General features: G+C 57.6%; 3 protein-coding genes and 1 long non-coding RNA gene across 8 annotated transcripts in view; 3 read left to right on the top strand and 1 right to left on the bottom strand.

The window, feature by feature from the left end:
* Positions 1–1,180: 1,180 nt before the first annotated feature.
* On the top strand, positions 1,181–12,047 carry OCEL1 (occludin/ELL domain containing 1). 4 transcript variants are annotated; one of them, XM_077976662.1, is made up of 6 exons: positions 1,181–1,329; positions 1,706–1,882; positions 2,007–2,212; positions 3,314–3,479; positions 3,732–3,785; positions 11,146–12,047. In XM_077976662.1, exons 1-6 carry the CDS (start codon positions 1,261–1,263, stop codon positions 11,173–11,175), a joined length of 702 nt encoding a protein of 233 aa, XP_077832788.1. In that variant the 5' UTR covers positions 1,181–1,260; the 3' UTR covers positions 11,176–12,047.
* Positions 9,334–24,348, bottom strand: NR2F6 (nuclear receptor subfamily 2 group F member 6). 2 transcript variants are annotated; one of them, NM_001194824.3, is given in 5 exon segments: positions 9,334–10,092; positions 12,606–13,172; positions 19,067–19,161; positions 23,351–23,510; positions 23,592–23,628. In NM_001194824.3, coding segments are annotated over 5 exon segments (1,134 nt in total). In that variant the 3' UTR covers positions 9,334–9,817.
* The window catches only part of DDA1 (DET1 and DDB1 associated 1), an 87,278-nt gene continuing 73,244 nt past the window's right edge, over positions 13,261–27,294 (top strand). Inside the window, exon 1 of the mRNA XM_077978312.1 lies at positions 13,261–13,433. Within this exon, the coding sequence (XP_077834438.1) occupies positions 13,318–13,433 (116 nt within the window). The 5' untranslated portion in view covers positions 13,261–13,317. The remainder of the gene's footprint in view (positions 13,434–27,294) is intronic.
* On the top strand, positions 22,128–26,135 carry LOC144336848 (uncharacterized). The gene is made up of 2 exons (XR_013409212.1): positions 22,128–22,629; positions 25,169–26,135. It is a non-coding gene; the product is annotated as an uncharacterized LOC144336848 (long non-coding RNA).

Raw genomic sequence — 27,294 nt, forward strand, 5'->3', positions numbered from 1 at the left:
GCCTGAAGAACTTCTAAAAATCAACAAGCAAAAACATTTGCAGGATATAACAGGAAAAGACTTATGAAATAGTTTCTAAATTTTTTCACTCATGCAATAGGCAATATTTCCTGTTTGTTTTTTTGTTTGTTTTGAGACGTAGTTTCGCTCTTGTTGCCCAGGCTGGAGTGCAATGGAGCGATCACAGCTCACCGCAACCTCTACCTCCCGGGTTCAAGCAATTCTCCTGCCTTGGCCTCCCAAGTAGCTGGGATTACAGGCATGCGCCACTACCCCGGCTAATTTTGTATTTTTAGTAGAGATGGGGTTTCTCCATGTTGGTCAGGCTGGTCTTGAACTCCCGACCTCAGGTGATCCTTCCGCCTCGGCCTCGCAAAGTGCTGGGATAACAGGCATGAGCCACCACGCCCGGCCTTTTTTGTTTGTTTGTTTTTGAGACAAAGTCTCTCAACTGTCGCCCAGGTGGAGTGCACTGGCGCAATCTTGGCTCACTGCAACCTCTGCCTCCTGGGTTCAAACGGTTCTCCTGCCTCAGCCTCCCAAGTAGCTGGGATTACAGGCACCTGCCACCACACCTGGCTAATTTTTTGTAGTAGAGACGGTGTTTCATTATGTTGGCCAGGCTGGTCTCAAACTCCTGACCTCGTGATCTGCCCACCTCGGCCTCCCAAAATGCTGGGATTACAAGCGTGAGCCACCGCGCCTGGCCTGAGTAGTCAGTATTTTCAACTTTGAAAGTACACGTGAGAGGCCGGACGCGGTGGCTCACGCCTGTAATCCCAGCACTTTGGGAGGCCGAGGCGGGCGGATCACGAGGTCAGGAGATCGAGACCATCCTGGCTAACACGGTGAAACCCCGTCTCTATTAAAAAATAGAAAAAATTAGCCAAGTGTGTTGGCGGGCGCCTGTAGTCCCAGCTACTCGGGAGGCTGAGGCAGGAGAACTCTTGAACCCGGGAGGCGGAGACTGCAGTGAGCCGAGATCACGCCACTGCATTCCAGCCTGGGCAAGCGAGGCTCTTGTTAAATTTTTTTTTCATATAATTGCTGAAAAAATAAATAAGTTTAAATTTGCAAAACCATCCCGTTTTATCACACAACTTGAGAGTCGAGGTCGGAGTCGGCCACGTTTCGAAGGTGTGTGGCCACGCCCAGCCAGGTCAGCCCCGCCCCCAGGCCGTCAGGCCCAGCCCCCTCCTGTCAGACCCCGCCCCACTGCCCTGCCGAGCCACCCCGCTGGTCGGGTCAGTCCTGCAGTAAATGCACAACCGGGACGGAAGTGCCTCTCTGACAGCGGACCCAGGCTCGGAGGTCCAGACGCTGGGACAGGTGACCCGGGGCGGTAGCCAGCCGGACGGCCTTGCAGGTGGGGCGGAGGTCCCGGGGAGCTCCTCGGGCGCGGTTGTCCGTGGGCTCCGCGTGCCCCAGAGGGCGAGGCTCCGGCAGCGCGGGGGTTAACTAGAGCAGGTCCCAGGCTGCGCGGCGACGTCAGAGCTCGTTTACATAGCGCTCTTTTGGGTTACGCAGTCGTGGGCGGGGTCTGGAGGTCGCTGCGGACCAATCGCGTGCGTCTATGCAAATAGAGGCCGCGCTGGGGAACTCTGCTCCCGCTGGGTGAGAGTTGGCTGCTTTCGGGCTGTGCTGCCCGCGCGTCCTTTCTCCGTGCACGTCGCCAGGCGTGTCCTCTCCGCGTGTCCACCCACAGGCCGCCCGCAGACCACCCCCGCCATGCGCGGGACACGACACCCCCCGCAGGACCCGCCCATCAGCCCGGAAACCCACGAGCTGCTTCTCCCGGAGGCCGATGCCCACCCAGGAGCCCCCAAAGACTCGCGGCTCCCGGGGGCACCTGCAGACTCACCCGCCTGGGCCTGGGCCCCCGGTGAGCCTGACCGGGAGGGGGTCCCCAGGCCGGGCCTCTAGGCAAAAGATTTAGTCCCCCCAGTTTGAAGGACTCCGGTTTCCCGACACCCCGATTTAACTCCAAACCACGATTCCTGTGGCAGCTGCAAGGACTGGCGCCTGGAGGCCTCAAAACCAGCGCCCCCCGCCCTCCGTGCCAGCCCCAGCCGGGACCCCACAAGGCAAAGCCCAGGAAGATTGTGTTTGAGGATGAGCTGCTCTCCCAGGCCCTCCTGGATGCCAAGAAGCCTATTGGAGCCATCCCTAAGGGGCATAAGCCTAGGCCCCACCCAGTGCCCGACTATGAGCTGTGAGTGTCCCCCATGTGATTCTTCATGCCTGAGATCAGAGAGGGGCACTGAGGCTGGGGCTTTGACAGTTGAATAAGAGTTTACCAAAGAGTAAAAAGAAAAGGATCCCTTGTGGGGTGAGTGGATCACTTGTGGTCAGGAGTTCGAGACCAGCCTGGCCAACATGGTGAAACCCCGTCTCTACTAAAAATACAAAAATTAGCTGGATATGGTGGCGCATGTCTGTAATCCCAGCTACTGAAGAGGCTGAGGTGGGAGAATTGCTTGAACCCGGGAGGTGGAGGTTGCAGTAAGCCGAGATCGCTCCACTGCACTCCAGCCTGGGCAACACAGCAAGACTCTATCTCAAAAAATAATAATAAAGGCGGGGCGCGGTGGCTCACGCCTGTAATCCCAGCACTTTGGGAGGCCGAGGAGGGCGGATCACGAGGTCAGGAGATCGAGACCATCCTGGCTAACACGGTGAAACCTCGTCTCTACTAAAAAATACAAAAAAACTAGCCGGGCGAGGTGGCGGGCGCCTGTAGTCCCAGCTACTCGGGAGGCTGAGGCAGGAGAATGGCGTAAACCCGGGAGGCGGAGCTTGCAGTGAGCTGAGATCCGGCCAGGGCACTCCAGCCTGGGCACGACGGAGCGAGACTCCGTCTCAAAAAAAATAAATAAATAAAATAATAATAATAATAATAAGCCGGGCGCGGTGGCTCAAGCCTGTAATCCCAGCACTTTGGGAGGCCGAGACGGGCGGATCACGAGGTCAGGAGATCGAGACCATCCTGGCTAACACGGTGAAACCCCGTCTCTACTAAAAAATACAAAAAACTAGCCGGGCGCGGTGGCGGGCGCCTGTAGTCCCAACTACTCGGGAGGCTGAGGCAGGAGAATGGCGTGAACCCGGGAGGCGGAGATTGCAGTGAGCTGAGATCCGGCCACTGCACTCTGGCCTGGGCGGCAGAGCGAGACTCCGTCTCAAAAAAAAAAAAAAAAAAAAAGGAACATTTTTAGTAGGGGGCCCGGCATGGACAAAGGAAAGCAAATTACGCTGACGGGGGGAAAGGGTGGGGTTCTTTACGCTCACATTCTGACCCCCTTCAACCTGGTAGTAAGTACCCACCGGTGAGCAGTGAGAGGGAGCGGAGCCGCTACGCCGCAGTGTTCCAGGACCGGTACGGAGAGTTCGTGGAGCTCCAGCGGGAGGTGGGGTGTGCACAGGCAAAGCTCAAGCAGCTGGAGGCCCTGCTGAGCTCCCTGCCCCCACCCCAAAGCCAGGTCAGCACTGGGGAGAAAGCCCTGCCCCACAGCCCTTCTGAGTGGCCCGACACAAGCCTGTGGGACACCCACTGGATCCAGATTTCTGGGACTCTTTCTACTCTAGGTTGGCTGGGCGCCACACGACACATGGCTTAGGTCAGCCCTTGAAGTCCCCACTAGATGGGCATTTAGTGTGTCTGAGCTTCAGTTTCCCCATCCCTCCTTGAGTTCAACTCTCCCTAAACCCCCTTTCTACTCCTCGCCTTGCAGGAGGAGGCCCAAGTTGCAGCCCGGGTTTGGAGGGAGTTTGAGAAGAAGCGAACGGTGAGTCTTGCATCCCACAGCTTGGTCTTGCACCCCGAGACTTCTGTGAGGCTGGGGTGCCTGTGTCGGTTTTTTTGTTTGTTTGTTTGTTTTTGAGACAAAATCTCGCTCTGTCGCCCAGGCTGGAGTACAGTGGTAAGATCTCAGCTCACTGCAACGTCAGCCGGCCGGGTTCAGGCGGTTCTCCTGCCTCAGCTGGGATCACAGGCGCTCACCACCACGCCTGGCAAATTTTTGTATTTTTAGTAGAGACAGGGTTTCACCATGTTGGCCAGGCTGGTCTAGAACTCCTGACCTCAAGTGTTCCGCCCACCTCGGCCTCCCAGACTGCTGGGATTACAGGCATGAGCCACCTCACCCAGCTCACCCAGTTGCCTGTGCCCAGTTTCAAGGAGAGAAAATTAAGGCTCGGAGAATGAAAGGCAGAGGGTTGAGCAGCTTGAGGGCCACAGGGCAGACTGCTGCAAGGACTTCCGGGTCTCGCCCTGCCTAGGATCCTGGCTTCCTGGACAAGCAGGCTCGCTGCCACTACCTGAAGGGTAAACTGAGGCATCTCAAGACTCAGATCCAGAAATTCAATGACCAAGGAGACAGCGAGGGCTCTGTGTACTTCTGAGTGCCCCTGCAGATGGGCAGAGGGCTGCATGGGGATGCAGGCCCTTTGCTTTTCTTGGTATCTCCTCAGCCTTTCCTCTTGCAGCTCCCCCTACCAGGGGTAGCTTTCTCCAGGATTGCAAATGCCTCTTCATTTTGGACTCGGCGCTGACAGCTCCTCCTCCAGGAAGGCCTTCCAGGTCTTCCTCCTCTGGGCCCTCTAGCTTTGACCCTATAGGGACTCCAGATCTCAACCTGTTCCCTGGAAGTAGGGCCTGCTCTCCATCCCAGTGAAATAAACATGTATTAGACACCTACTGAGTATAATTACTTAACACTTCTGATTTCACTCAGTTGTCATGCATACAAAAAGTTTTTTGTTTTTGTTTTTGACTGTGTCTCACTCTGTCGCCCAAGCTGGAGTGCAGTGGCGCGATCATGGCTCACTGCAGCCTCAACCTCTCAGGCTCAAGCAATCCTCCCACTTCAGCCTCCTGAGTAGCTGGGACCACAGCCATGTACCATGACGCCCCGGTTAATTTTGTTTATTTTTTGTAGAGATGGGGTCTATGTTGCCTAGGCTGGACTCAAACTCGTGGGCTCAAGCAATCCTCCTGCCTCAGCCTCCCAAAGTACTGGGATCACAGGCATGAGTCACTGCACCCAGCCATCACCACAAAATTGTTCCTTCATTTCCAGAGGAGAAAAAATATGAGGTTCCTGCTGGGCACTGTAGCTCACTCCTGTAATCCCAGCACTTTGGGAAGCCGAGGCTGACAAATCACCTGAGGTCAGGAGTTCGAGACCAGCCTGGCTAACATGGTAAAACCCCGTTTCTACTTTAAAAAAAAAAAAAAAAAAGGCCGGGTGCGGTGGCTCAAGCCTGTAATCCCAGCACTTTGGGAGGCCGAGGCGGGCGGATCACAAGGTCAGGAGATCGAGACCACAGTGAAACCCCGTCTCTACTAAAAATACAAAACATTAGCCGGGCGCGGTGGCGGGCGCCTGTAGTCCCAGCTACTCAGGAGGCTGAGGCAGGAGAATGGCGGGAACCCGGGAGGCGGAGCTTGCAGTGAGCCGAGATCGCGCCACTGCACTCCAGCTCCAGCCTGGGCAACAGCGTGAGACTCCGTCTCAAAAAAAAAAAAAAAAAAAAAAAAAAAAATTAGCTGGGTGTGGTGGTGCGTGCCTGTAATCCCAGCTACTATGGTGGCTGAGGCAGGAAAATCACTTGAAGCCTGGAGGCGGACGTTGCGGTGAGCCAAGATCTTGCCATTGCATTCCAGCCTGGGCAACAAGAGTGAAACTCTGTCTCAAAAAAAAAAAAAAAAAAGGTTCCACAAAAGGGATTTGTCTAGGATCTCTGGGTAGGGTTTGAACCCTTAATGGGGGTTCTCTCTCCCCCAAGAGCCTCAAGTTGCCTTCCAGTTAGAGGCCAACATCCAGCGTCACGTCCTCGGCCAGGCTTGCCGGGGAACACCAGGGACCAAAATTTTTTTTTTTTTTTTTTTTTTTTTTTTCTGAGACAGTCTCGCTCTTGCCCAGGCTGGAGTGCAGTGGCATGATCTCGGCTCACTGCAACCTCTGCCTCCCTGGCTCAAGTGATTCTCCTGCCTCAGCCTTCCGAGTAGCTGGGATTACAGACGCCTGCCACCACACCCAACTAATTTTCGTATTTTTAGTAGAGACGGGGTTTCACCATGTTGGCCAGGCTGGTCTGGAACTCTTGACCTCCAATGATCCGCCCACCTCAGCCTCAAAAAGTGCTGGGATTACAGGTGTGAGCCACCCTGCCTGGCTGGGACCAAGAGTTTCTGTGGGTCTAATAATGGAGACAAGATCGCTAGGACGCCAGTCTTGGTAGAACAGCCTTCTGGAAGATCCAAGGGATGCCATGCTGGGGTCCACCTAAAGGGAGTGGGCTCAGCCTGGAAGCCCTGCAGGAGGCCATGAATGCACCCCAGACAAATGGATTCCTCCACTTTTTTTTTTTTTTTTTTTTTTGAGTTGGAGTCTTATTCTATTGCCCTGGCTGGAGTGCAGTCGGCTCACAGCAACCTCTGCCTCCCAGGTTCAAGTGATTCTGCTGCTACAGCCTCCTGAGTAGCAGAGATTACAGGCACCTGCCACTGCGTCCAGCTAATTTTTGTATTTTTATTTTATTTATTTATCATTATTATTTTTGAGACAGAATCTTGCTCTGTTGCCCAGGCTGGGGTGCAGTGGCCGGATCTCAGCTCACTGCAAGCTCCGCCTCCCGGGTTTACGCCATTCTCCTGCCTCAACCTTCCGAGTAGCTGGGACTACAGGCGCCCGCCACCTCGCCCAACTAGTTTTATGTATTTTTTAGTAGAGACGGGGTTTCACCGTGTTAGCCAGGATGGTCTCGATCTCCTGACCTTGTGATCCGCCCGTCTCGGCCTCCCAAAGTGCTGGGATTACAGGCTTGAGCCACCGTGCCCAGCCAATTTTTGTATTTTTAGTAGAGACAGGGTTTCACCATGTTGGCCAGGCTGGTGTCGAACTCCTGACCTTAAGTGATCTGCCCACCACCTCCTCCTCCCAAAGTGCCGGGGTTACAGGCATGAGCCACCACACCCAGCTGGATTCCTCCATTCTGTGTCTCCCTGGGCACTTCAGGACAGCAGCTGACCCCAGGCACTGTGTGGGCACATCCATATGCATGGCCTAGGGGGAGGGCCTTCCAGTGTCCGACCCATCCCAGGCCCTGGCTGTGACGGGTGGGGCACAGGTGGAGCCAGTCTCCCCATGGGGGCCATGTAACAGCAGACCAGAAACTGTGCTCTGAGTGTTAGTCTCCCAAGGGAGCCACAGGGGACAGAAGCAACCAGGAAGACCAATTACATGCAGGGAAGACAGTGTCAACCACTGAGCCACCACGATTGTCCTCAAGAAGGCCCTAGTCTGGGGAAGATAGCCCTGAGTCCAGTAACAGAAAGCTGCCCAGCAGAGTCTTAATAGCCAGGGAGGCTCAAGATCTCGTCTTGCAGGAAGGGCCATGTGGGTAGGGTTTTGTAGGAAAAGTAGGAGTTCGGCAGTCAGGCCTTGGACAGACATCCAGAACTCTGGCCTGGGGCCAAACAGCAGGACACCATGGTCTCACTCAACCCTCAGATGTCCCATGCATTAGATAAATGGGACCTTGCTGTCCAGTTTGATTGTAGACATGGACCCACTCACTCACGGGACACTGTGGGAAACCCTGGCCTAATGCAGAACCCAGTGCAGCCTTCAATGGGAACCAGGTGTCCTCTCCATCCCGCCCCTGCCTCAGTTCCCTTCTGGGAACCTGCCCACAAGAGACCCTCACCGACTCCACAGGAGGGGCCTAATCTCTCATCTTCCAAGGCTGTCTTCAAGATGGACATGGGAAGACTGGGGACCATTTTGGCAAACTGGGGCTGCATAAGGGCTGAGCACTGGCCCAGCAAGCAGCGTGACAGATTTGACTTCTTCCCTTGCTGTTTTCACAAGGCCATCTTTTTTGTTTTTTTTTGAGACAGAGTCTCCCTCTGTCGCCCAGACTGGAGTGTAGTGGTGCAACCTCAGCTGACTGCAACCTCCACCTTCCAGGTTCCAGTGACTCTTGTGCCTCAGCCTCCCAAGTAGCTGGGATTACAGGCTCCTGCCACCACGCCTGGCTACAGAAGGGCATCTTTGATGGAGGACTTGCCTCTGCTTGACAGCACATCAGTGAGAGGTGCCACCCCCACCACCATTCGGGCCCTTTCTCTCTGCCCCCCTACAGCTCTGGTGCCCAATTCCACAGGTGCCTTTCCCACCACAGAGCGGTGCCACAGACTCCCGAGGCTGGGACGGGAGAGTCCCTGGTACCCCACATGATTCCGTATCACCCAGTGAAGCCCACATTTCAAAGTGTTGGCCTTCTAGGTCCCTGCCTCCCAAACGTCAATCTCTGAAACAGATTTTTAGTTCCATGTGAGGAAAAAAAAATTGAAATCAGATTGACTCAGGCACAAAAGGGGGACGACTGAGTTCATAGAACTTAAAACACCTGAGGGTTTCAGGTATGGCTTGATCCAGGGGCTCCAAAGGCATCTTGGGAAACTGATCTTCCATCCTTGGCTCTGCTTTAATTAGATTCTCCCAGTTCCAAATCCTGCTGTGGAATCTCACTGGCTAGTTTGGAATCTCAGGCCCTCCATAAAACAGTTGCTGTGGCCCACGGAATGGTGGTCTGATTGGCTGGCCTGAGATCATGTGACAGGACTGGCCTCAGAGGTTTCTCCCAAGGACATCGGAGCCCAAACAAGATTAAGGGCCTGGTGGCTGATGCCTATAATTACACCACTTTGGGAGGCCAAGGCAGGTGGACCACCTGTCAGTAGTTCGAGACCAGCCTGGCCAACATGGCAAAACCCCATCTCTAATTAAAGTACAAAAATCAGCTGAATGTGGTGGTGCACACCTGTAATCCCAACTACTCAGAAGGCTGAGGCAGGAGAACTGCTTGAAGCCGGGAGGCAGAGGTTGCAGTGAGCCAAGACTGTACTACTGCATTCCAGCCCAGGTGAAAGAGCGAAACTCCATCGCAAAAAGAAAAAAAAAAAAAAGATTAAGAGCCGACCAAAAAAAATAATTAAGTGAGGCTAGGCGCGGTGGCTCACACTTGTAATCCCTGCACTTTTGGAAGCCAAGGGCAGGGGTGGTGGATCACGTGAGGTCAGAAGTTCGAGACCAACCTGGTCAACATGGTGAAACCCCATCTCTACCAAAAATACAAAAAAAAAATTAACTGGGCATTGTGGTGGGTGCCTGTAGTTCCAGCTACTGGGGAGGCTGAGGCAGGAGAATCACCTGAACCTGTGGGGCAGAGGTTGCAGTGAGCCGAGATCGCGCCACTGCGCTCCAGCCTGGGTGACGAAGTACCACTCTGTCTCAAAAAAGAAAAAAAAAGACCAGGGAGGCTGTGCAGGTAGGAAATGTCTTTATTATTGGCCTTGATTGAGTCATCATGTAGTGTCTGACATAGATTACGTGTCCAGAGGATCTGCCTGGCACACGCTAGCTACCCCTGCCCACGGGAGCGGCCCCTCCGGCCCAGACGCCAGGCCTTTGTCCATCATGCCAGGGAAGCCAACCCAACCATCCCACAAGTTCATGCTTGGGGTGCCGAGGGACAAGGCTGTCCCAGGATTGGACCCTCCATCCCTTACCTCCATCCTGGCCAGGGGTCCTGGGGAGGACGAGGCTGAGGCCTGGATGATCAGTCTCTTTTTGGTTTCATGATCATTTAAAAAACAGAAAAGACAAACATTTCACAGTCTTTAAAAAATAGAAGTCTGAGGAGAGAAGCCAGGGTCCTGGGCCCCGGGAGGCCCCTCGAGGCCTCAGCATTCCCTGTCCCTTGAGGTCTGTCTGCAGGCCTGGCCACAGCGCACGTGGCCCCGTCACGGTCACTGGCCCGAGCCATAGGGCCAGTTGAAGGTACTCCCCGACAGCAGCATGTCTCTGATCAGTGTCTCAATGGGCGTCTTCCCCACCAGGCGCATGAAGAACAGCTGGGAGATGAGGGAGGCAGGGACTGCGCGCAGGGCGGGCAGCCGCAGCAGCAGGCGCCCGAAGCGCTGGGGCTGGGACGGGTACTGCGCCCGCACATACTCCGTGAGGGCCACCTGTGCCTTCTCCTGCAGGCTCTCCACATGGGCCGGGTCCGAGAGGCCACAGGCATCTAGGGGGACAAAAGTAAGTCAGGCAGGGTGGGAGACAGCCAGAGAACACAGGGCCCACAGGGGTGACTAGGGGCTACCACTTGCAACTGTGGGTAAGAACAGGGGGCTGGGCGTGAGGGCTTACGGCCACAGTCCCAGCACTTTGGGAGGCCGAGGCAGGAGCATCATTTAAGGCCAGGATTTGAGACCAGCCTGGACAACACAGTGTGATCCCTTCTCTACAAAAACAAATTAGTTGGGGCCAGGCACGGTAGCTCACGCCTGTAATCCCAGCACTTTGGGAGGCTAAGGCAGGTGGATTACTTGAGGTCAGGAGTTCAAGACCAGCCTGGCCAACATGGTGAAACTCCATCTCTACTAATAATTAAGAATAATTAGCCAGGCATGGTAGCATGTGCCTGTAGTCCCAGCTACTCAGAAGGCTAATGGGAGGATCACTTGAGCCTGGGAGGCGGAAGTTGCAGTGAGCCAAGATCGTGCCACTGCACTCCAGCCTGGGCAACAGAGGGAGACCCTGTTTCTAAATAAATAAATAAATAAAATTAGCCCGGTGTGATGGCACGTGCCTCCCAAAGTGCTGGGATTACAGGCGTGAGCCACCGCACCCGGCCTAATTTTTTTCCTTTAAGATGGAGTCTTGGCCGAGGTGGGCAGATCACGAGGTCAGGAGATCGAGACCATCTTGGCTAACACAGTGAAACCCTGTCTCTACTTAAAAATGCAAAAAAAATTAGCCAGGCGAGGTGGCGGGCACCTGTAGTGTCAGCTACTCGGGAGGCTGAGGCAGGAGAATGGCGTGAACCCGGGAGGTGGAGCTTGCAGTGAGCCAAGATCGCGCCACTGCACTCCAGAGTCTCTTTTTGAGACTCTGTCTCAAAAAAAAAAAAAAAAAAAGATGGAGTCTCACACTGTGCCCCAGGTAGAAGTGCAGTGGCACGATCTCACTGCAACCTCCGCCTCCGGGTTCAAGTGATTCTCCTGCCTTAACCTCACGAGTAGCTGGCATTACAGGCACGCTCCACCACACCCAGCTAATTTTTGTATTTTTACAGGTTTCGCTATGTTGGCCAGGCTGGTCTTGAACTCCTGATCTCAAGCAATCTCCCCACCTCGGTCTCTCAAAATGCTGGGATTACAGAGCCAGCGGCCTGGCCAACGAGACAGGTTCTAAGGAAGCTTGCAGGGAAGGTGGGGTTGGGAAGGGAATTTGATGAGGAAGACAGAGCCCAGAAGGGCCTGTGGTGTGAGAGAATGTGGCAGCCTCTAGAGAGACCCAAGACGATGGGAAGCCAAGAAGAATCTTCTGAAAAAACAATAAATAAAGCCATATTTATTGATTTTCGAGACACAGTCTCACTCTTGGCGCAGGCTCGAGTGCAGTGTGGTAATCAGAGCTCACTGGAGCCTGGAACTCCTGGGCTCAAGCGATTCTCCCAACTCTGCTTCCCAAAGTGCTGTGGCTACAGGCCTGAGCCACCTTGCAGGACCAAAACCGTATTTATCAAATGAAAGCCACCTCCCAGAGTAGCCTGGATCTGGTTCCTAGCCCCAAAGATACCTCTGATGGGATCTAGAGGCTTCCAGTAGGTGAAAGAACTCCCAGGAGACACGCTGGAAAGATCTTTGTCTAAAAGGCATGGTGGCACACGCCTGTAATCCTAGCACTTTGGGTGGCTGAGGCAGGACTGCTTACGCCCAGTTCAAGACCAGCCTGGGCAACATGGTGAGACCGTGTCTCTACAGAAAACTTTTAAAACAAAATTAGCCAGGAATGGTGGTGCACGCCTGTGGTCCCAGCTACTCAAGAGGCTGAGGTGGGAGGGAGGATTGCTCAAGCCCTGGAGTTCGAGGCTGCAGTGAACCCTGTTCGGACCATAGCCTGGGTGACAGGGTGAGACCCGGTCTCAAAAAATAGAAATACAAATAAAAAAATAAAGTGGGGAAAAAAAAAAAAGCTGGCCTGGAATACGATAGGGCTACCACTGCTCGATAGTTGATGGTTACGAAGGTTCTGGGGCTGCCCCGCCCCTCAATGGTAGGGGCCTCCGAGCCACGCCCCTACCCAGATCCCTACAATCCTGGCTACCTGCAGGTTGCCCTGAGAGCCCAGTAATCAGGCATTGGGGGCCAGAGGGGGCGAGAAACAGGGGGTTAGGACCGTCCCTCCCACGTTCCCCTAACTTTGTGCTATCAGTGCTCACTGAGCGTGAAGAGACCTTTGGTGAGGGAGTAGGGGGTCTCAGGGAGCCTGGGAACAGGAAGAGGGGTCTGGGGTCCAGGGTTCAGAGTTCTCCAAGAGTCTTGGAATCACGCAGTGGGGGTGTCACTGTGTCACACTGCTTACATCACCCCTCTATGGCCACCCATGAGCGTTCGCTCACGGCGCTTGCAGGGCGCCAGGCCTAGGCAGCGAGCGGGGCGCTATGGTGGCTGGAGTCTGAGTCTAGGCTGCCCTCCTCCTAACCTCCCTTGGGTCCCCCCATCCCGCGGCCCCCTTCGGAGCGTGACTCACCCGGCGTGAAGAGCGCGATGGCCTTGAGGCAGCCGTACTCAGCCGAGTCGACCTGCAGGCGGCCTAGCTTGTCCACCTGCTCCTGGAAGGCCCGCACCTGGTCCATGAAGGCCACGGCGCGCTCAGCGGCCATGGGCGCGGCGTGGAGGCCGGCGGCGGCCAGTAGCGGCGCCGTGTGCAGGGGCAGCGCCGCCTGCGCCGCGTTCAGCACGAAGAGCTCGCTCCAGCTCAGGCGCAGCAGCGCCACCTGGTCGGCCACCGGCAGCTCGGGGAAGAAGGGCGCGTGGCGCGCCCACTCCACGGTGCTGAAGAGCAGCCGCGCCGCCAGCTCGCACACGTTGTCGATGCCCAGCACCGCGCCTGCCGCGCCGCCCCCTGCGCCGAAGCGTCCGGCCGCCGCAGGGTAGGGCTCAGCGCGCAGCAGCTGCGCGATCAGTTCGGACACCGGCTGCCCCGGGAAGAGGTCTCCGCCGCCCCCCACCGCCGCCAGCGCCGAGCCTGGGGGGCTGCCCGAGGAGGTGGCCACGGCGCCAGGCAGAGAGTGCGGGATGCGGCCGCGCTGCACCGCTGCGGGAGGCAGGGACAGGAGGGACATGCGGGCGGGAGGGGATGCGGGTGGCGGGGGGGGGAAGGGGGGGAAGGGGGTGGCCGCAGCAGGAAACGAGGGAGGGACAGGAGATGGGGGAGGGCGGGGCACAGAAGGCCGGGAGGAATGGAGATAGGAGATGGGGCAGACAGGAAGGGGAGCGAGGGGTATAGAGAGAGGAGAGGCACAGAAGAGAGGGGAAGGAATGAGGGGCCAAGTAGGTGCCCAGAGAGACATGGGGGGCGGGGCAGGTAGGGAAGGACAAGGTAGGAAAAGTAAGGAGAATAACGGGGAAGGGAGACAAAAGTCATTAAGGGGTCACTCAGGCCCTCCCCTCCAAAGCCCCCAGGCCCAGCCTTTCCCAGAACGCCTAACCCCACCCCATGGGCACCAGGCTGGTTAAAGTCAGGGTCCAGGAGCCCCTGTCCAGGTCCAGCCACCACTCCCCACCCCCAGCTCCTGGGGACAAGGAGGAGCATCTAATAAACCTTTTGGAGCCTCCATCTGTTAGTCACGGGGTTCCCAGAGCTGAGGATGGGCCAAGGTGGACTTGGGGACCCTGGCCAGCCTGGTCCCCAAAGCAAGAAATCAATACCCACCCAGCACTAGCTGTCTCCTATGGAGCGGGGATCATTTCTCTACCTTCCATCCCCTCCCCACCAGATGATGACCCCTGAGGGCCGGTCTGGGTCCCTGCAGAGGCCACAATGCAGGGAAGGTTTGGGGGGGACCCACAGTAGGGAGGTGTCCTGGGGGGGCTGCAGTAGGTCCTCAGTAAACATTAGTCGCCATCAGTAGCCTTGCTTATGAAGCGGGGAGGCCCTGCTGCTGACTTGAGCACATGTCCGCAGTGAGCAGGTGGGTGAGAAAAGGGAAACTGAGGCACAAAGAGGCAGAGGGTTGGCCACGTGCCTGCCTGGCTTGTGCCGCGGTGGGCAGGGTGGCAGGGCAGACTGGGCTGGTTGCCAGCAGACTAATTAATGAGCTTTAATGAGTTGGCATGCCCCATCTCATCACCTCCGTGAACTCCAGGTCAACTCTGCGTACAGCAAACACCAGAGGGGAATGCGGGCAGAATCCGGGGGCGAACGGCGCTGAGCGGAGAAGCCCGCACCTGGGTTGAAGCCCGCTCCAAGGGGTCCCTGAGTCTAAGTCAACTGTCAAATGAGGACAGGCGGACGAGGCCCAAAAGTGGTTCCCCGGTCCTCCAGGGAGCTTCTTCCCCCTTTGCTCACTGGGTTGTGAGCAGCCACCACTCCCTCACATGGCCACATTCCCACCCCAGGGCCTATGGACTTTTTCTTTTTTCCCTCCCTCCCGCTCTCCCTTCCTTCTTTCCTTTCCTTTCCTTTATTCCTCTCTCTTTCTTTTTGAGATGGAGTTCTACTCTGTCACCAGGCTGGAGTGCAGTGGCATGATCTCGGCTCACTGCAGCCTCCAACTCCCGGGTTCAAGTGATTCTCCTGCCTCAGCCTCCCGAGTAGCTAGGATTACAGGCACCTGCCACCACGCCCTGCTAATTTTTGTATTTTTAGCAGAGACGGGGTTTCACCATGTTGGCCAGGATGGTCTCAATCTCCTGACCTCGTGACCCACCCGCCTCGGCCCCCCAAAGTGCGGGGATTACAGGCGTGAGCCACTGCGCCCAGCTGACCTTTGCACTTTCTGTTCACTCCTCCCCAAACCACTCTCCAGCTCTTTAGCCCAGACTGTGGAGGTTCAAATCCCAATCACAACTCTGTTGCTCTCTTGAGAGATGGCCTCACCAATCTGCTGTGTGCCTCAGTTTCCTCATCTGTAAAATGCAGACAGTGGCTCCCATTTGCAAGCCCAGCACTTTGGGAGGCGGAGGCTTGAGCCCAGGAGTTCGAGACCAGCCTGGGCAACATAGCGAGACCCCATCCCTACAAAAAATTAAGAAATTAGCCGAGCATGGTAGCGAATGCCTATAATTGCAGCTACTCAGGAGGCTGAGGTGGGAGAACCACTTCATCCCAGGAGTTTAAGGCTGCAGTGAGCTATGATCACACCACTGCACTCCAGCCTGGGTGACAGAGTGAGACCCTGTCTCAAAAAATGATGTCACCAATCACTGAATTAAATGAGAATCAATGTAACTTAAAATAATGCCTGCCACATAGGAAGGGCTAAATAGATGGTAATTCAAGCCAAGGACCATTTATTGAACACCTACTGTGTACCAAGCCCTGGTCTACGCGCTGGGGAACAAGATAGACAAAAATACCTGCCCACAGGGAATGGACATTCTGGGTGTAAGCAAATTATAGAACAAGGGAGGGCTGGGCGCGGTGGCTCACGCCTGTAATCCCAGCACTTTGGGAGGCCGAGGCGGGCAGATCCAGAAGTCGGGAGATCGAGACCATCCTGGCTAACACGGTGAAACCCCGTCTCTACTAAAAATACAAAAAATTAGCCGGGCCTGGTGGCACATGCCTGTAATCCCAGCTACTCAGGAGGCTGAGGCAGGAGAATCACTTGAACTCGGGAGGCGGAGGAGGTTGCAGTGAGCTGAGATGGCGCCACTACACTCCAGCCTGGCAGAGCAAGACTCCCTCTCAAAAACAAAACAAAAAAAGAACAAGGCAGATGGCGTCAAATACAGGGGGATCAGGAGGGCTTCCCTGAGGAGGTGATGTTTGAGCAAACCTTGAAGGCAAGGTTAGGGAGGGCGCCATGTACAGATCTGGAAAAAGCGCACTCCAGGCAGAGGGAACAGCACATGCAAAGGCCCTGAGGCAGGACTGTGCTTAAAGCATGAGCTGTCGGCCGGGCGAGGTGGCTCAAGCCTGTAATCCCAACACTTTGGGAGGCCGAGGCGGGCGGATCACGAGGTCAGGAGATCCAGACCATCCTGGCTAACACGGTGAAACCCCGTCTCTACTAAAAATACAAAAAACTAGCCGGGCGAGGTGGCGGGCGCCTGTAGTCCCAGCTACTTGGGAGGCTGAGGCAGGAGAATGGCGTGGACCCAGGAGGCGGAGCTTGCAGTGAGCCGAGATCCGGCCACTGCACTCCAGCCTGGGCGACAGAGCGAGACTCCGTCTCAAAAAAAAAAAGCATGAGCTGTCATCATACATATTTCCACCCGAGACTTTTGGAGACTTCTGGCGAGGCTGTTTGCTCTGAGGCCATGACTTGAGATATATGAGGATTTCAGGTAAGATAGACAAGTAGAGGCAAAATCCATGTTGTGGGGGCAGGGCCAAGAAAGTTACCCCCAAACTTAAAGGGGCCACAGGGAGGGATCAGTTTTAAAAGAAAGCTCCTCAGCTGCCTCTCTCAGCTTCTCCCACCAAGGCCTAGACAAAAAACAACAGCTTTAGGCCAAGTATGGTGGCTCATTCCTGTAATCCCAGTAGTCTGGAAGGCGAAGGTGGGAGGATCACTTAAAGCCAGGAGTTCGAGACCAGCCTGGGCCACATAGTGGGACCCTGTCTCTAGAAAATAAATTTAAAAAGCGGCCGAGTGGGGTGGCTCATGCCTATAATCCGAGCACTTTGGGAGGCTGAGGCGAGCAGATCACCTGGGGTCAGGAGTTGGGAGACTCCAGCCTGGCCAACATGGTGAAACCCCATCTCTATTTATTTATTTATTTATTTATTTGAGACGGAGTCTTGCTCAGTCGCCCAGGCTGGAGTGCGGTGGCGCGATCTCGGCTCACTGCAAGCTCCGCCTCCCGGGTTCACGCCATTCTCCTGCCTCAGCCTCCTGAGTAGCTGGGACTACAGGTGCCCACCACCACACCCGGCTAATTTTTTTGCATTTTTAGTAGAGACGGGGTTTCACCATGTTGGCCAGGATGGTCTCGATCTCCTGACCTTGCGATCCACCCGCCTCGGCCTCCCAAAGTGTTGGGATTACAGGCTTGAGCCAACGCACCCGGCCAACCCCATCTCTATTAAAACTACAAAAATTAGGCCGGGCGCGGTGGCTCATGCCTGTAATCCCAACACTTTGGGAGGCCCAGGCAGGCAGATCATGAGATCAGGAGATCAAGACCATCCTGGCCAACATAGTGAAACTCCATCTCTATTAAAAATACAGGCCGGGTGCGGTGGCTCAAGCCTGTAATCCCAGCACTTTGGGAGGCCGAGACAGGTGGATCACGAGGTCAGGAGATCGAGACCATCCTGGCTAATACAGTGCAACCCCGTCTCTACTAAAAAATACAAAAAACTAGCCGGGCGACGTGGCGGGTGCCTGTAGTCCCAGCTACTCGGGAGGCTGAGGCAGGAGAATGGCGTAAACCTAGGAGGTGGAGCTTGCAGTGAGCTGAGATCCGGCCACTGCACTCCAGCCTGGGCGACAGAGCGAGACCCTGTCTCAAAAACAGACAAACAAACAAACAAACAAAAAAAAAAAACAAAAACAAAAATTAGCCGGGCATGGTGGCGTATCCCTGTAATTCCAGCTACTGAGGAGGCTGAAGCAGGAGAATCGCTTGAACCAGGGAGTCGGAGGTTGCAGTGAGCCGAGATCCAGCCACAGCACTCCAGCCTGGCAACAGAGCGAGACTCCGTCTCAAAAACAAACCAAAACAAAATACAAAAATTAGCTGGGCGTGTTGGCCTGCATCTGTAGTCCCAGATACTTAGGAGGCAGAGGCAGGACAATGACTTGAACCCGGGAGGCAGAGGCTGCAGTGAACTGAAATCACACCACTGCACTCCAGCCTAGAAGATGGAGCGAGACTCCATCTCAAAATAAAATAAATAAAATAAAATATAAAATAAAGAAAAAAAAATTTCAAAGCAAGAGAGGCTCAGGTTAGACACTAGAAAGAACTGCCAGCCTGGCCCACGACGCAGTCCCCAGAGGAACCTGAAACCCAGCACAGGAGATCTCGTCCAATAGGCTGGTTTTTTTTTTTTTTTTTTTTTTGAGACGGAGTCTCACTGTCGCCCAGGCTGGAGTGCAGTGGCGCGATGTCGGCTCAATGCAAGCTCCACCTCCGGGGTTCACGCCATTCTCCTGCCTCAGCCTCCCGAGTAGCTGGGACTACAGGCGCCCGCCACCACGCCCGGCTAATTTTTTATGTTTTTAGTAGAGACGGGGTTTCACCGTGTTAGCCAGGATGCTCTCGATCTCCTGACCTCGTGATCCGTCCTCCTCAGCCTCCCAAAGTGCTGGGATTACAGGCGTGAGCCACCAATAGGCTAGATTCTATTCCTGAACCCTAGAAATCCATATGGAAATCTCTGGGTTCTACTTGAATTCTAAGGGGGTTTGACAGAGTTCTAGGCCCACTGGCCCAGAATACGCCCATCCACCCAGGTTCCCTGAGCAGAGACAGCTGGGCCTCACTCTTGCTCCCAGTGCCCCGGGTCAGGAGAAAGGGTAAGCTGCCCTTTGCCTTAATCAGGCAGAGTTCCTGCCTTGGGCAAACAAAAAGCATGGGTGAAGGGTGGAGGGGAAGCAAATCAAATAAAAAAAAAATACCACACACACACATCCTTGTTCAGAAAGCAGTGGCCACGCTAGCAGACAAGAGGTCACCAAGGTGTCAGGGTCAGGGAACCGGCCTCTGAGGCCGGACTCGGGGGTAACTGGGGAGGGGAGCTCCTGCAAGAGAATGGGGCTGGGGAAAGTCCCTTGTGGGGCGTCCCTGGCCTCTTCAGCTCCACGGCAGCAACCAGGGGGCCAGGGATCCTAATTGGATTCCTCCAGCCTAGGGCCAGACCACAGCCCACTGGATCAAGGGATCAGTGGTAATGAGGTTAGCAGGCGCTGGGCCCCACCCCCTGAGGCACCTAGACCCCTGTGAAAGGGAGGGAAAAAGGGAGGAAGAAGCTGTTTGTTCACCCCAGCCCTAGCTGCTGTGATCGTCCCCAGTGTGTCCCCAGTGTGTACTCACCCTCCTTCCTCATGCCCACCCGGAAGCACTTCTTGAGACGGCAGTACTGGCACTGGTTCCGGTGGTGCTGGTCGATCTGGCAGTCACGGTTAGACCTGGGGGCACACAGAAGCCAGGGCTCCCTGAGACCCCCATATCCTCCTCCCCCAACCAGCCTATGAGCTGCCTTTGGAGGCTGCCCCTCAGAAATACTAGTAGGGGTCCTCTAGACTGGGAAGGTAGCCCCGAAGGGGTACAGGAGCTCAGCTTGCAGGTCTGCAAAGCAGACAGGATAACCTGGATGGGTGGTGATGGATGAAGCGGAATCTGTGGAAAAGCAGATGAGCACCCCAGGGAGGGCACATTGGCACTGGGTTTTGAAGGATGAATAGGAGTTCTCCAGGTGACTGGAGGGGTGATCCCACAGACAGAGTATAGCCAGAGCAAAACGGCTGAAATACACAAATATGGAGGCCTAAAGGGTTTCATTTTATTTGGTCACTGTCAGGCTGAGCAGGGTCACTGTCCCCAAAATGATGTGAAGGCAGAGACGACATGGTCAGAAAGCTAGGCTTTGTGAGTTAACTAGGGGTCAGGCCAGAGGCTAGTGGTCTGTGGGGCCCCTGCATTATCACCCACACAAAGCCCACACCAATGAATGAGTAAACAAAGTCACTCGGGTCCTCTGCCCTGAAGGCCCCACTGCTGTGTTCTGGGAGGACCACCCAACCCCTATGCAAGCTCGAGATTCTCCTGGTCAGCCCTCAGTGAATACCATTGCCTCTTGCAGGGATGAGACAGGGGGCCCCACCCTGGAGGAGGTGAGCTCCCCGTCCTGGATCAGCCCCAAGCAGGAAGGTCCAGGCCTTATTCTTCAAATGTCCCCAGAACCTTCTCCCCTTGGCCCGTTCCCTTGGACTCCCCTGGTCTCTTGCCACCGGGAGCTGGGGGCTCTCCAAGGCCTGCGCCTGGAGCAACTACCTGTGGGGTCCCAGCTGGGGCCACCCAGGGGATACGCAGAAACAGTCACAGAGTAGAACCCTCACTTAAGGGAATTAAACAGATGCATCTCTGTGGTAGCTCACGCCTGTAATCCCAGCACTTTGGGAGGCGGAGGAGGGTGGATCACCTGAAGTCAGTTCAAGACCAGCCTGGCCAACATGGTGAAACCCCATCTCTACTAAAAATACAAAAAACGAGCTGGGCGTGGTGGCGCATGCCTGTAATCCCAGCTACTTGGGAGGCTGAGGAAGGAGAATCGCTTGAACTGGGCAGGTGGAGGTTGCAGTGAGCCAAGATTGACCCACTGCATTCCAGCCTGGGCGACAGAGTGAGACTCTGCCTCAAAAAAAAAGAAAAAAAAAAAAAAGGCTGGATGCGGTGGCTCATGCCTGTAATCCCGGCACTTTGGGAGGTTGAGGCAGGCGGATCACTTGAGGTTGGGAGTTTAAGACCAGCCTGAACAACATAGAGAAAACCCGTCTCTACTAAAAATACAAAATTAGCCAGGCGTGGTGGCGCATGCCTGTAATTCCAGCTATTTGGGAGGCTGAGGCAGGAGAATCGCTTGAACCCAGGAGGCAGAGGTTGCAGTGAGCCGAAATCGCACCATTGCACTCCAGCCTGGGCAACAAGAGTGAAACTCCGTCTCAAAAACAAAACAAAACCCAGATGAATCTCAGCTGCAGACACCCAGCCCCACCCCTCAGGTGGTGACTGCCCCACTGAGCCTTGGTTTCCTCATCTGAAAATGGGAGGCCAGATACCGTCCTATATGGGATGGACTGGGTCAGAGGGGTTCACGGGGGACAGTGTCAAGACCCAGACCCCAGGCGAGGAACCCAACTTAGGAAAGCTGAGGCTCTGAGCCCATCTCCCCAACACCCCCATCCTCCCCTAACCCCCAACCACTGCCTGGGTCCCGCAGCACCAGCCGCTGAGCCCCTGGGAAGAGGCCCCACTAGGGCAGAGGGAGCTCAGGCAGAACCAGAACAAAGCCCAGCCGCAGGGTGGTGGGAGGATCCAGGGCAGCCGGGTGGAAACAGCCTGGCCTGGGGCGGCCCTGCAGGCAGGGAGAGGCCCGGCTCAGGGGCCCCTGACCTCAGGGAAGGCCCTGAACCTTCTGTATCAACTTCCCCTGACCTGAGGGGAGGCCCTGAACCTTCTGTATCAACTTCCCCAGCTGTAGAATTGGGACAGATCCGTCCCTCCAAGGAGGGAAGCAGTTAAGTTCTTCCTGTTATCCCACCTAAAGAGTGCATGCTTTTTTTGCCCAACCCCATGGCCCAACTCAGCTTCCTCCCTGAGCTTCTGACCTCCAGTCCAATTTGATCAGAGCCCTCCCCTGCTCACACACCCTCCAAGGCTCCCCATCACCCTCAGCCAGCATTTCAGGCCCACCTGGCTATGATTTCTCCCATGGCTGCGCGGTCCCCTCTTACAGCACAGCTCCCCCAGTCTGCCACTAAATGTTTTGTCTGGGCCACACACTGGCATGCCCCTGTGGCCTTTCTTCCACCTGCCAACTCCATGCTTCAAGGCTCATGTCCCCTAGCCTCCTCCAGGCAGAGCCTCTGCTGTCTCCCTGGGACCCCAGATCCCGCAGGCTTGGGGCATCTGTCTCATTGTGTCTCCTCCAGACTGGGGGCTTCTCAGGAGCTAGACTTGGAGCTGGGGTCTCTCTGCAGGGGCTGGCATCAAACCACCCAGGATGGGCCCCAGCGAGACCCTGCTAAATCCATCTGAAGCTCAGAATGGAATGGTGACTTCACCAGGTCACACAACTCACACAGCACAAACCTGCCAGCTCCAAGCAAGGCCCCCCCCCAATCCCCGCCGAAACTGGTGCTCCCTGACCCCACCCTCAGGAAGCCCCTGGGACCCCAAAACTGCCTGAGCCCCCTCCCTTCCCCTCCCTAAAGACATGACGGAAGAGAAGCCGGTTTTCCAGCAGCAAGAATGAGGCCAAAGTCTAGTGGCCCAGTTTGTGCTGGAGGAGGGAGCAAGGCAGCTCTGCCACACATGGTCACACCAGGCCAGCCCTGACCCGGGACCTGGGGTCAAACTCCACCCGCGGGTATCTGAGGCCCTATTTGGTGGCCTCAGCCAACAAGCCTTCCATCAGCCGTTCCCCCTGGGGGCACCCCGATCCGAACTCAGCGGTCCCCTACCTGGTCCCACAGTTCCCCCCTGCAAAGCCCCAACTCGGGCAGGGTCCCTCCATGTCCAACGCAAAGCAGGCACCAGGACCTCTTTCTGGGCCTTTGGGCCTCTGTTTTGTGCAGCTGGGAAATGGGACCGTCTAGACCGGCTCTACAGACACCCTGCATGTTCCTGGGATGCACAGTAGGGGCTTATAAACGGACAGATCGGATGCTCGCCCGGGAACAGTGAGAAAAGAACTCCCGAGCTGGACAACCCCGATCGCTTTCCCTGGGGACCTTCCGCCCGAACAGCTAGAAAGGCCACGCCCTGCCAGAGAGGTCTCCGACCTGGGACAGCCCAGCGATCCTGCTCGGAAACGTTTCACTCCCTGCCCGTCTCAGAGACACCCAAAGTTTAAGAGATTTTTCCAGGAGCCCCAGGTCTGCACCCACCCCTGGGGGAGGGGGACGTTTCAGTCAATTCCGGTGGCCCTGCCGGCCTTCCAGTGGCGATTTCCGGTGACCCAAGGCTCCGAGTGAGCCCAGAGGGGTTCCCCGGGATGGGCAAGGCCAGCTCGCACCCCCACCCCCACCGCTGGGCCCCTCACTCGAAGGAGACCGCCCCGTGCCACCCCAGCCTCCTTCCGTCTGCCGCCTCCGTAGCCACAGCGACTTTGGAAGTGATATTTGACCCCAAGGGCGCGCCGTATCGATCCGCGCGGCCGCAGACAATGGCCCCTGGACGCTGCGAGCTCCACGGTCCAAGTTCCACGTTCGATTCCCTCGAGGGCATCCCGCGCGCTGGGATCCCCGAGAACGGGTGCCCTGGGGTTGGGCTGCCACCCCTGACAGCACCCCTACCCCCACCCCAGCGCGGAGATGACCCCTCCCCAGAGAAAAGCAGGAGGGAAGGAGAAGCAAGTAACTGGGGCAAGAGCCTCCAGGGACCACCTGATGGGGGGAAACCTGCAATGATGCAGCGCCGACTGTATACACAATCCCAGCCATGGAATGCGGGAGGCGGGTGCTGTGCCCCTATCTCAGAGGGGGCAGTGGAGGCCCAGGGAAGGTCAGCGCCAGGCCCAAGGTGACCGAGCAGGTCAGAGGCCTGCCCCAGGCCGGGGCGGGGTGCACGGCGGCGGCGCGCGGATGGGGGGCTCACCGGCAGGTGTAGCTGAGGTTGCGGCGGATGCTCCGCTTGAAAAAGCTCTTGCAGCCCTCGCAGGTGAAGACACCGTAATGCTTGCCGCTCGACTTGTCCCCGCACACCACGCAGTCCACCTGCAGCCCCGGCCGCTCCTCGTCGCCCGGCTCGGCGTCGCTGGCGGCACCAGTGGGGGAGGCCGAGTCGTCCTCGGCTGCGCGCGGGTAGCCGCCCGCCTTGTCCACGCCGTTCGTGTCGCCGCCGGGGCCGCCCCAGCCGCCGGTCACCATGGCCATAGCCCCAGGGCAGCGGGGCCGGGGCGCCCCCTCCGCGCTCTTCCCTCCGGGCACCCCTCTCGGCCCGGGGGACCCTACGCTGCGCGCATCCGGCCCCGGCGCACGGGGGACACGGGCTGCACCCCCCAAAAAAGTTTTGCAGCAACTTCCTGCGGCCGGTCCGCGCGCCCGGGCGGAACTGGTCGGGCCGGTTCCAGGCCAACTTTCCCACGCGTGCGCGGGGCCGGGCCCGGGGCCGGGAGGGGCGCGCTAGAGGCGAGGGCCGGGGGCCCAAAGGACTCGCGTCCCGCCGCCCTGGGGCCCCGGCGGGGGCGCGCGGGCCATGGCCCGGCCCGAGCCGCGCAGGGGGCGTCCTCTGGCCTGGCCGCCGCTCGCCCGGGGGCTGCGGCCAACTCAGCGGGCAGCCATCCGAGCGCGGGAGGCCGGGGGGAAAGTTTGGCCGCAAGTTGCGCGGCCGCCAGTGACGGGGGGGGAGGGGCGGCGGGTGCGCGCCGGGGCCGGTCGCCGCGCCCCCTGGGTCCCCCGGCGCCCGCGGCTGCCGCTCCGGGCCTGCAGGGCCGCTGGGCCGGCGCCTCTGGAGCTGCCGCTCCCGCTGCGGCCGCTCCCGCCTGGCCTGGGCCTGCGCCTGAGCCCGAGCCTCGCTCTCGCCGCCGCCACCGCCGCCGACCCCGCGCGCCGGCCTCGCGCTGCGGCCGGTTTGACACACAGCGTTCCATTCGCGGGGCGGGCGGGGGGCGGGGGCGGGGGCAGGGGCGCGCGCCGCGGGCTGGGGGCGGGCGCTCGTTGCCCCGGCGACGGCCGCCCTTATAAGGGCATGGGTGGCCGCGCGCGGCGCCCGGCGAACGGGCCGGCGGGAGGGACGGGGGCCGAGCGCGGGGCCGCGGGGCCTGACCCTCCTCCGCCTCCCTCTGCCCCTCCCCCCCGCACCCCCGCCCTCGCCCTCGCCCGGCTTCAGCCTTAACCCCTGCCGGGCCGCGGCGGGAGCCTGAACCGCGCCTGCCCTCTGCCCTTCCTCGAGCCTCACCAAGATGTCTGTCCAAGGCCCTCCCCTCCACCTCTGGCCTTGGACGTTGGGTCGCTCGATCACCCTCGAGGCGCCCCTCGGAACCTCCCCCCACCCCACCGTTCCCGGCAAAGCAATGATGGGGGGCCAGTGGCACCCGGGGGGGGCACGCCCCTGCGCAAGACACACGCGCGCATGAGACACACACGCACGCGCACACACACACACACACACACACACACCCTAGATTGTGTTTGCTTCCTCTTCCAGAAAGTCGCCGCGTCTGACCCCCACCCCACCCTTTCTCTGCTCGGGTTAACACCTGGTGCCCGGAATCTCCAGGGGGAAGGGATGTTGTGGTCTGAGACCGGCTGGCCGGGGCCGCGAGGTCAGGGGGCCCCTCTGCAGAATTTCTGGCCTCCGGGGGCAGGGCGCCCACCCGCCCCGCGCGGCTGGAGGCGACAGGCATGCCCACCAGCCCTGCCGGGGGCCTGCCCCTTTTCCCTTTTCATTTCCTTTTCTTTCTGTGCTTTGCAGAAAGGGCTTGGCCTGGCGGCCGGCTGGACTGCAGATGTCTCTTCCAGGCGCCCTGGAGCCTCGCAGCTGCCGCCACCTCCAACTCACCCCATCCCCCAGAACCGGGGCTGGGGCCCGCCTGACCAGCATTTATTAAGCACCCTTTGTATGCGAAGTCCGGGCTGGCGAGCTGGAAAAGCCCGAGCCTCTGGCTCTGGACAGGTTAACCTTTAACCGGCTGGAAAAGTTCTTCCAGGAGTGACCTTTCACCTCGGAGTCTTGCGGCCCCAGCCACCCAGACTGTGGTCCCACCCCACCCTGAGCCCAGAGCTGGACACCAGAGCATGCAGCTGGGCCTCTGAGAGCTCCGGCCAGGACTGTGCCCTCTGCGCACCTCCTCCTCTGCCTCCCAGAGCCCCGATGAGACTTGAAGAATTGCCCTCCCTGGAGTAGGGGGAAAGAGGCTTAGAGATCTCCCAACACTTAAAAAGAAACTGAGGTTCTGGGAGAGCCATGCACACCCAGCCCTGGGCCTCTCGACCTGTTCCAGGGACGTTCTGGCTGCCTGCAAGGTGGAGGAGGAGGCGTTAGTAAATACAGAAAGCAGGAAGGACTAGGATTAGACATGAGCAAGGACTTCCCGTGGGTCTAGAGTCGGGTTCTGCCTACAGCCTGATGTAATCCCTGCTGGGAGAGAGGAAGGCGTGGGTGGGCAGAGAAGACCCTTTGGTTCTGAGGCTGCATGGGAATGCGACTGGTAATTTGTGAGGACAGGGATCCTAGGCCCCTTGCCTGGACCTGCTAGGATGTTTGGTGGGGAGCACTGGGGTGGAGGTCTCACCGAAGGGATTGAAAAGAGACTTCGATGAGAGACAGACAGGCGCTGTGGCTCACGCCTGTAATCCCAGCACTTTGGGAGGCCGAATCAGGAGGATCACTTGAGGCCAGGAGTTAAAGACCAGCCGGTGCAATAAAATGAGACTTGTCTTGAGCCCAGGTGTTCAAGGCTGCAGTGGGTTATAATCACGTCACTCCACTCCAGCCTGAGCAAGACCCTGTCTCAAAAAAAAAAAAAAAAAAAAAGAAGAGGGAGGGAAGACTCAAGGAATCGGAGGATTGTGAAGGGGAGGGAGCAGAGAACTAGGTTTGAGGGAGACAAGTCTTGCGAGGGGGCTGAGGGCTGGGTGGGAGACGGGTGAAGAAAGACCACCGTGCAGATCCCAGAAACTCCAGTAGTACCAGTCCCAAAGGCTGCCCCACCCCCTCACAGTAGCCTGGCCACCCCTGTGCCCCCTGGGACCCGCCTGGGGGTGGATCGAGGTTCTACTCCACCTCCCTGACCCCTGCCCGCGGCCCCGCGGTAACATTTGACCTTGAGGCGGCCGCAAACTGGGGACAAAGGGGCCTAGGCCCATCTGCCGAGGGAGCACCAGTGGGAATGGCCAGATCCTGCTGGGGCAGCCTGGGAACCTGTCCCCACCCCCACCCCCCCCCCCGGCCACATGTGACCTTGGCTCCCTTTGCCCCCTCCACAGGCAACTACCTGGTGGGACCAAGAACACAGGGGGTTAGATTCTGGGGGTTGGCGGGATACAGAGAAGAAATTCCGCTTCTCTGCCCCACCCCAAAACGAGCAAGGTGGTCTGCCTCCGTTTCCCTGCTTTTTTCAAAGTTGGCCCAAGTCCAGGAACAGCGTGTAGGTCGGAAGGTCACTAGCCCCAGACCTCGCTGGAGGGGACTGTGCTCCCTATCATACTTCTTGTTCTGTTTCTGGGGTCAGGTTGACTGGATTCGAGTCCAGGCCGCTGGCTGGCGCTGATCTCAGGCTGGCGTGGTCCTGCCCTGGGAGAGGCGGTGAACACACCTGCACAGGTGAGGCGTGGAGCACCCGCCCCCAAGGCTGGGAATGAAAACCTTTCTAATCCCCGTCTTGGGTTTCAGCTGCCGCCCTGAAGGGGGACAGCTGGCCACTAATCCAAGCCTGGCTGGATCATTCCAAGCTCCCCTTTCCCGGACTCAGCCAGTTCTGGTGTGGAGGGGCGGGGAGATATGGCTTATGCAAATGATGTGCTAATCCATTGCCTGCTATTAACCTGACACTTCCCACAGCTCCTGGGCCCCCAGGAGAAAGCTGGAACTGGCCCCCA

The sequence above is a fragment of the Macaca mulatta genome, chromosome 19 (genome assembly GCF_049350105.2).
Source record: "Macaca mulatta isolate MMU2019108-1 chromosome 19, T2T-MMU8v2.0, whole genome shotgun sequence".
Classification (NCBI taxonomy): domain Eukaryota; kingdom Metazoa; phylum Chordata; class Mammalia; order Primates; family Cercopithecidae; genus Macaca; species Macaca mulatta.

Coding starts and splice junctions, on each gene's coding strand:
- OCEL1 (XM_077976661.1), top strand. CDS start 1,261: ATGCACAACCGGGACGGAAGTGCCTCTCTGACAGCGGACCCAGGCTCG. Junction 1,883..2,006: donor CGCCTGGGCCTGGGCCCCCG/GTGAGCCTGACC, acceptor TTCCTGTGGCAG/CTGCAAGGACTGGCGCCTGG. Junction 3,786..7,903: donor AGTTTGAGAAGAAGCGAACG/GTGAGTCTTGCA, acceptor TTTTTGAGACAG/AGTCTCCCTCTGTCGCCCAG.
- NR2F6 (XM_001114305.5), bottom strand. CDS start 23,628: ATGGCCATGGTGACCGGCGGCTGGGGCGGCCCCGGCGGCGACACGAAC. Junction 19,162..23,350: donor AACCTCAGCTACACCTGCCG/GTGAGCCCCCCA, acceptor GTGTGCCCCCAG/GTCTAACCGTGACTGCCAGA. Junction 10,093..12,605: donor CATCGCGCTCTTCACGCCGG/GTGAGTCACGCT, acceptor TTGTCCCCCTAG/ATGCCTGTGGCCTCTCGGAC.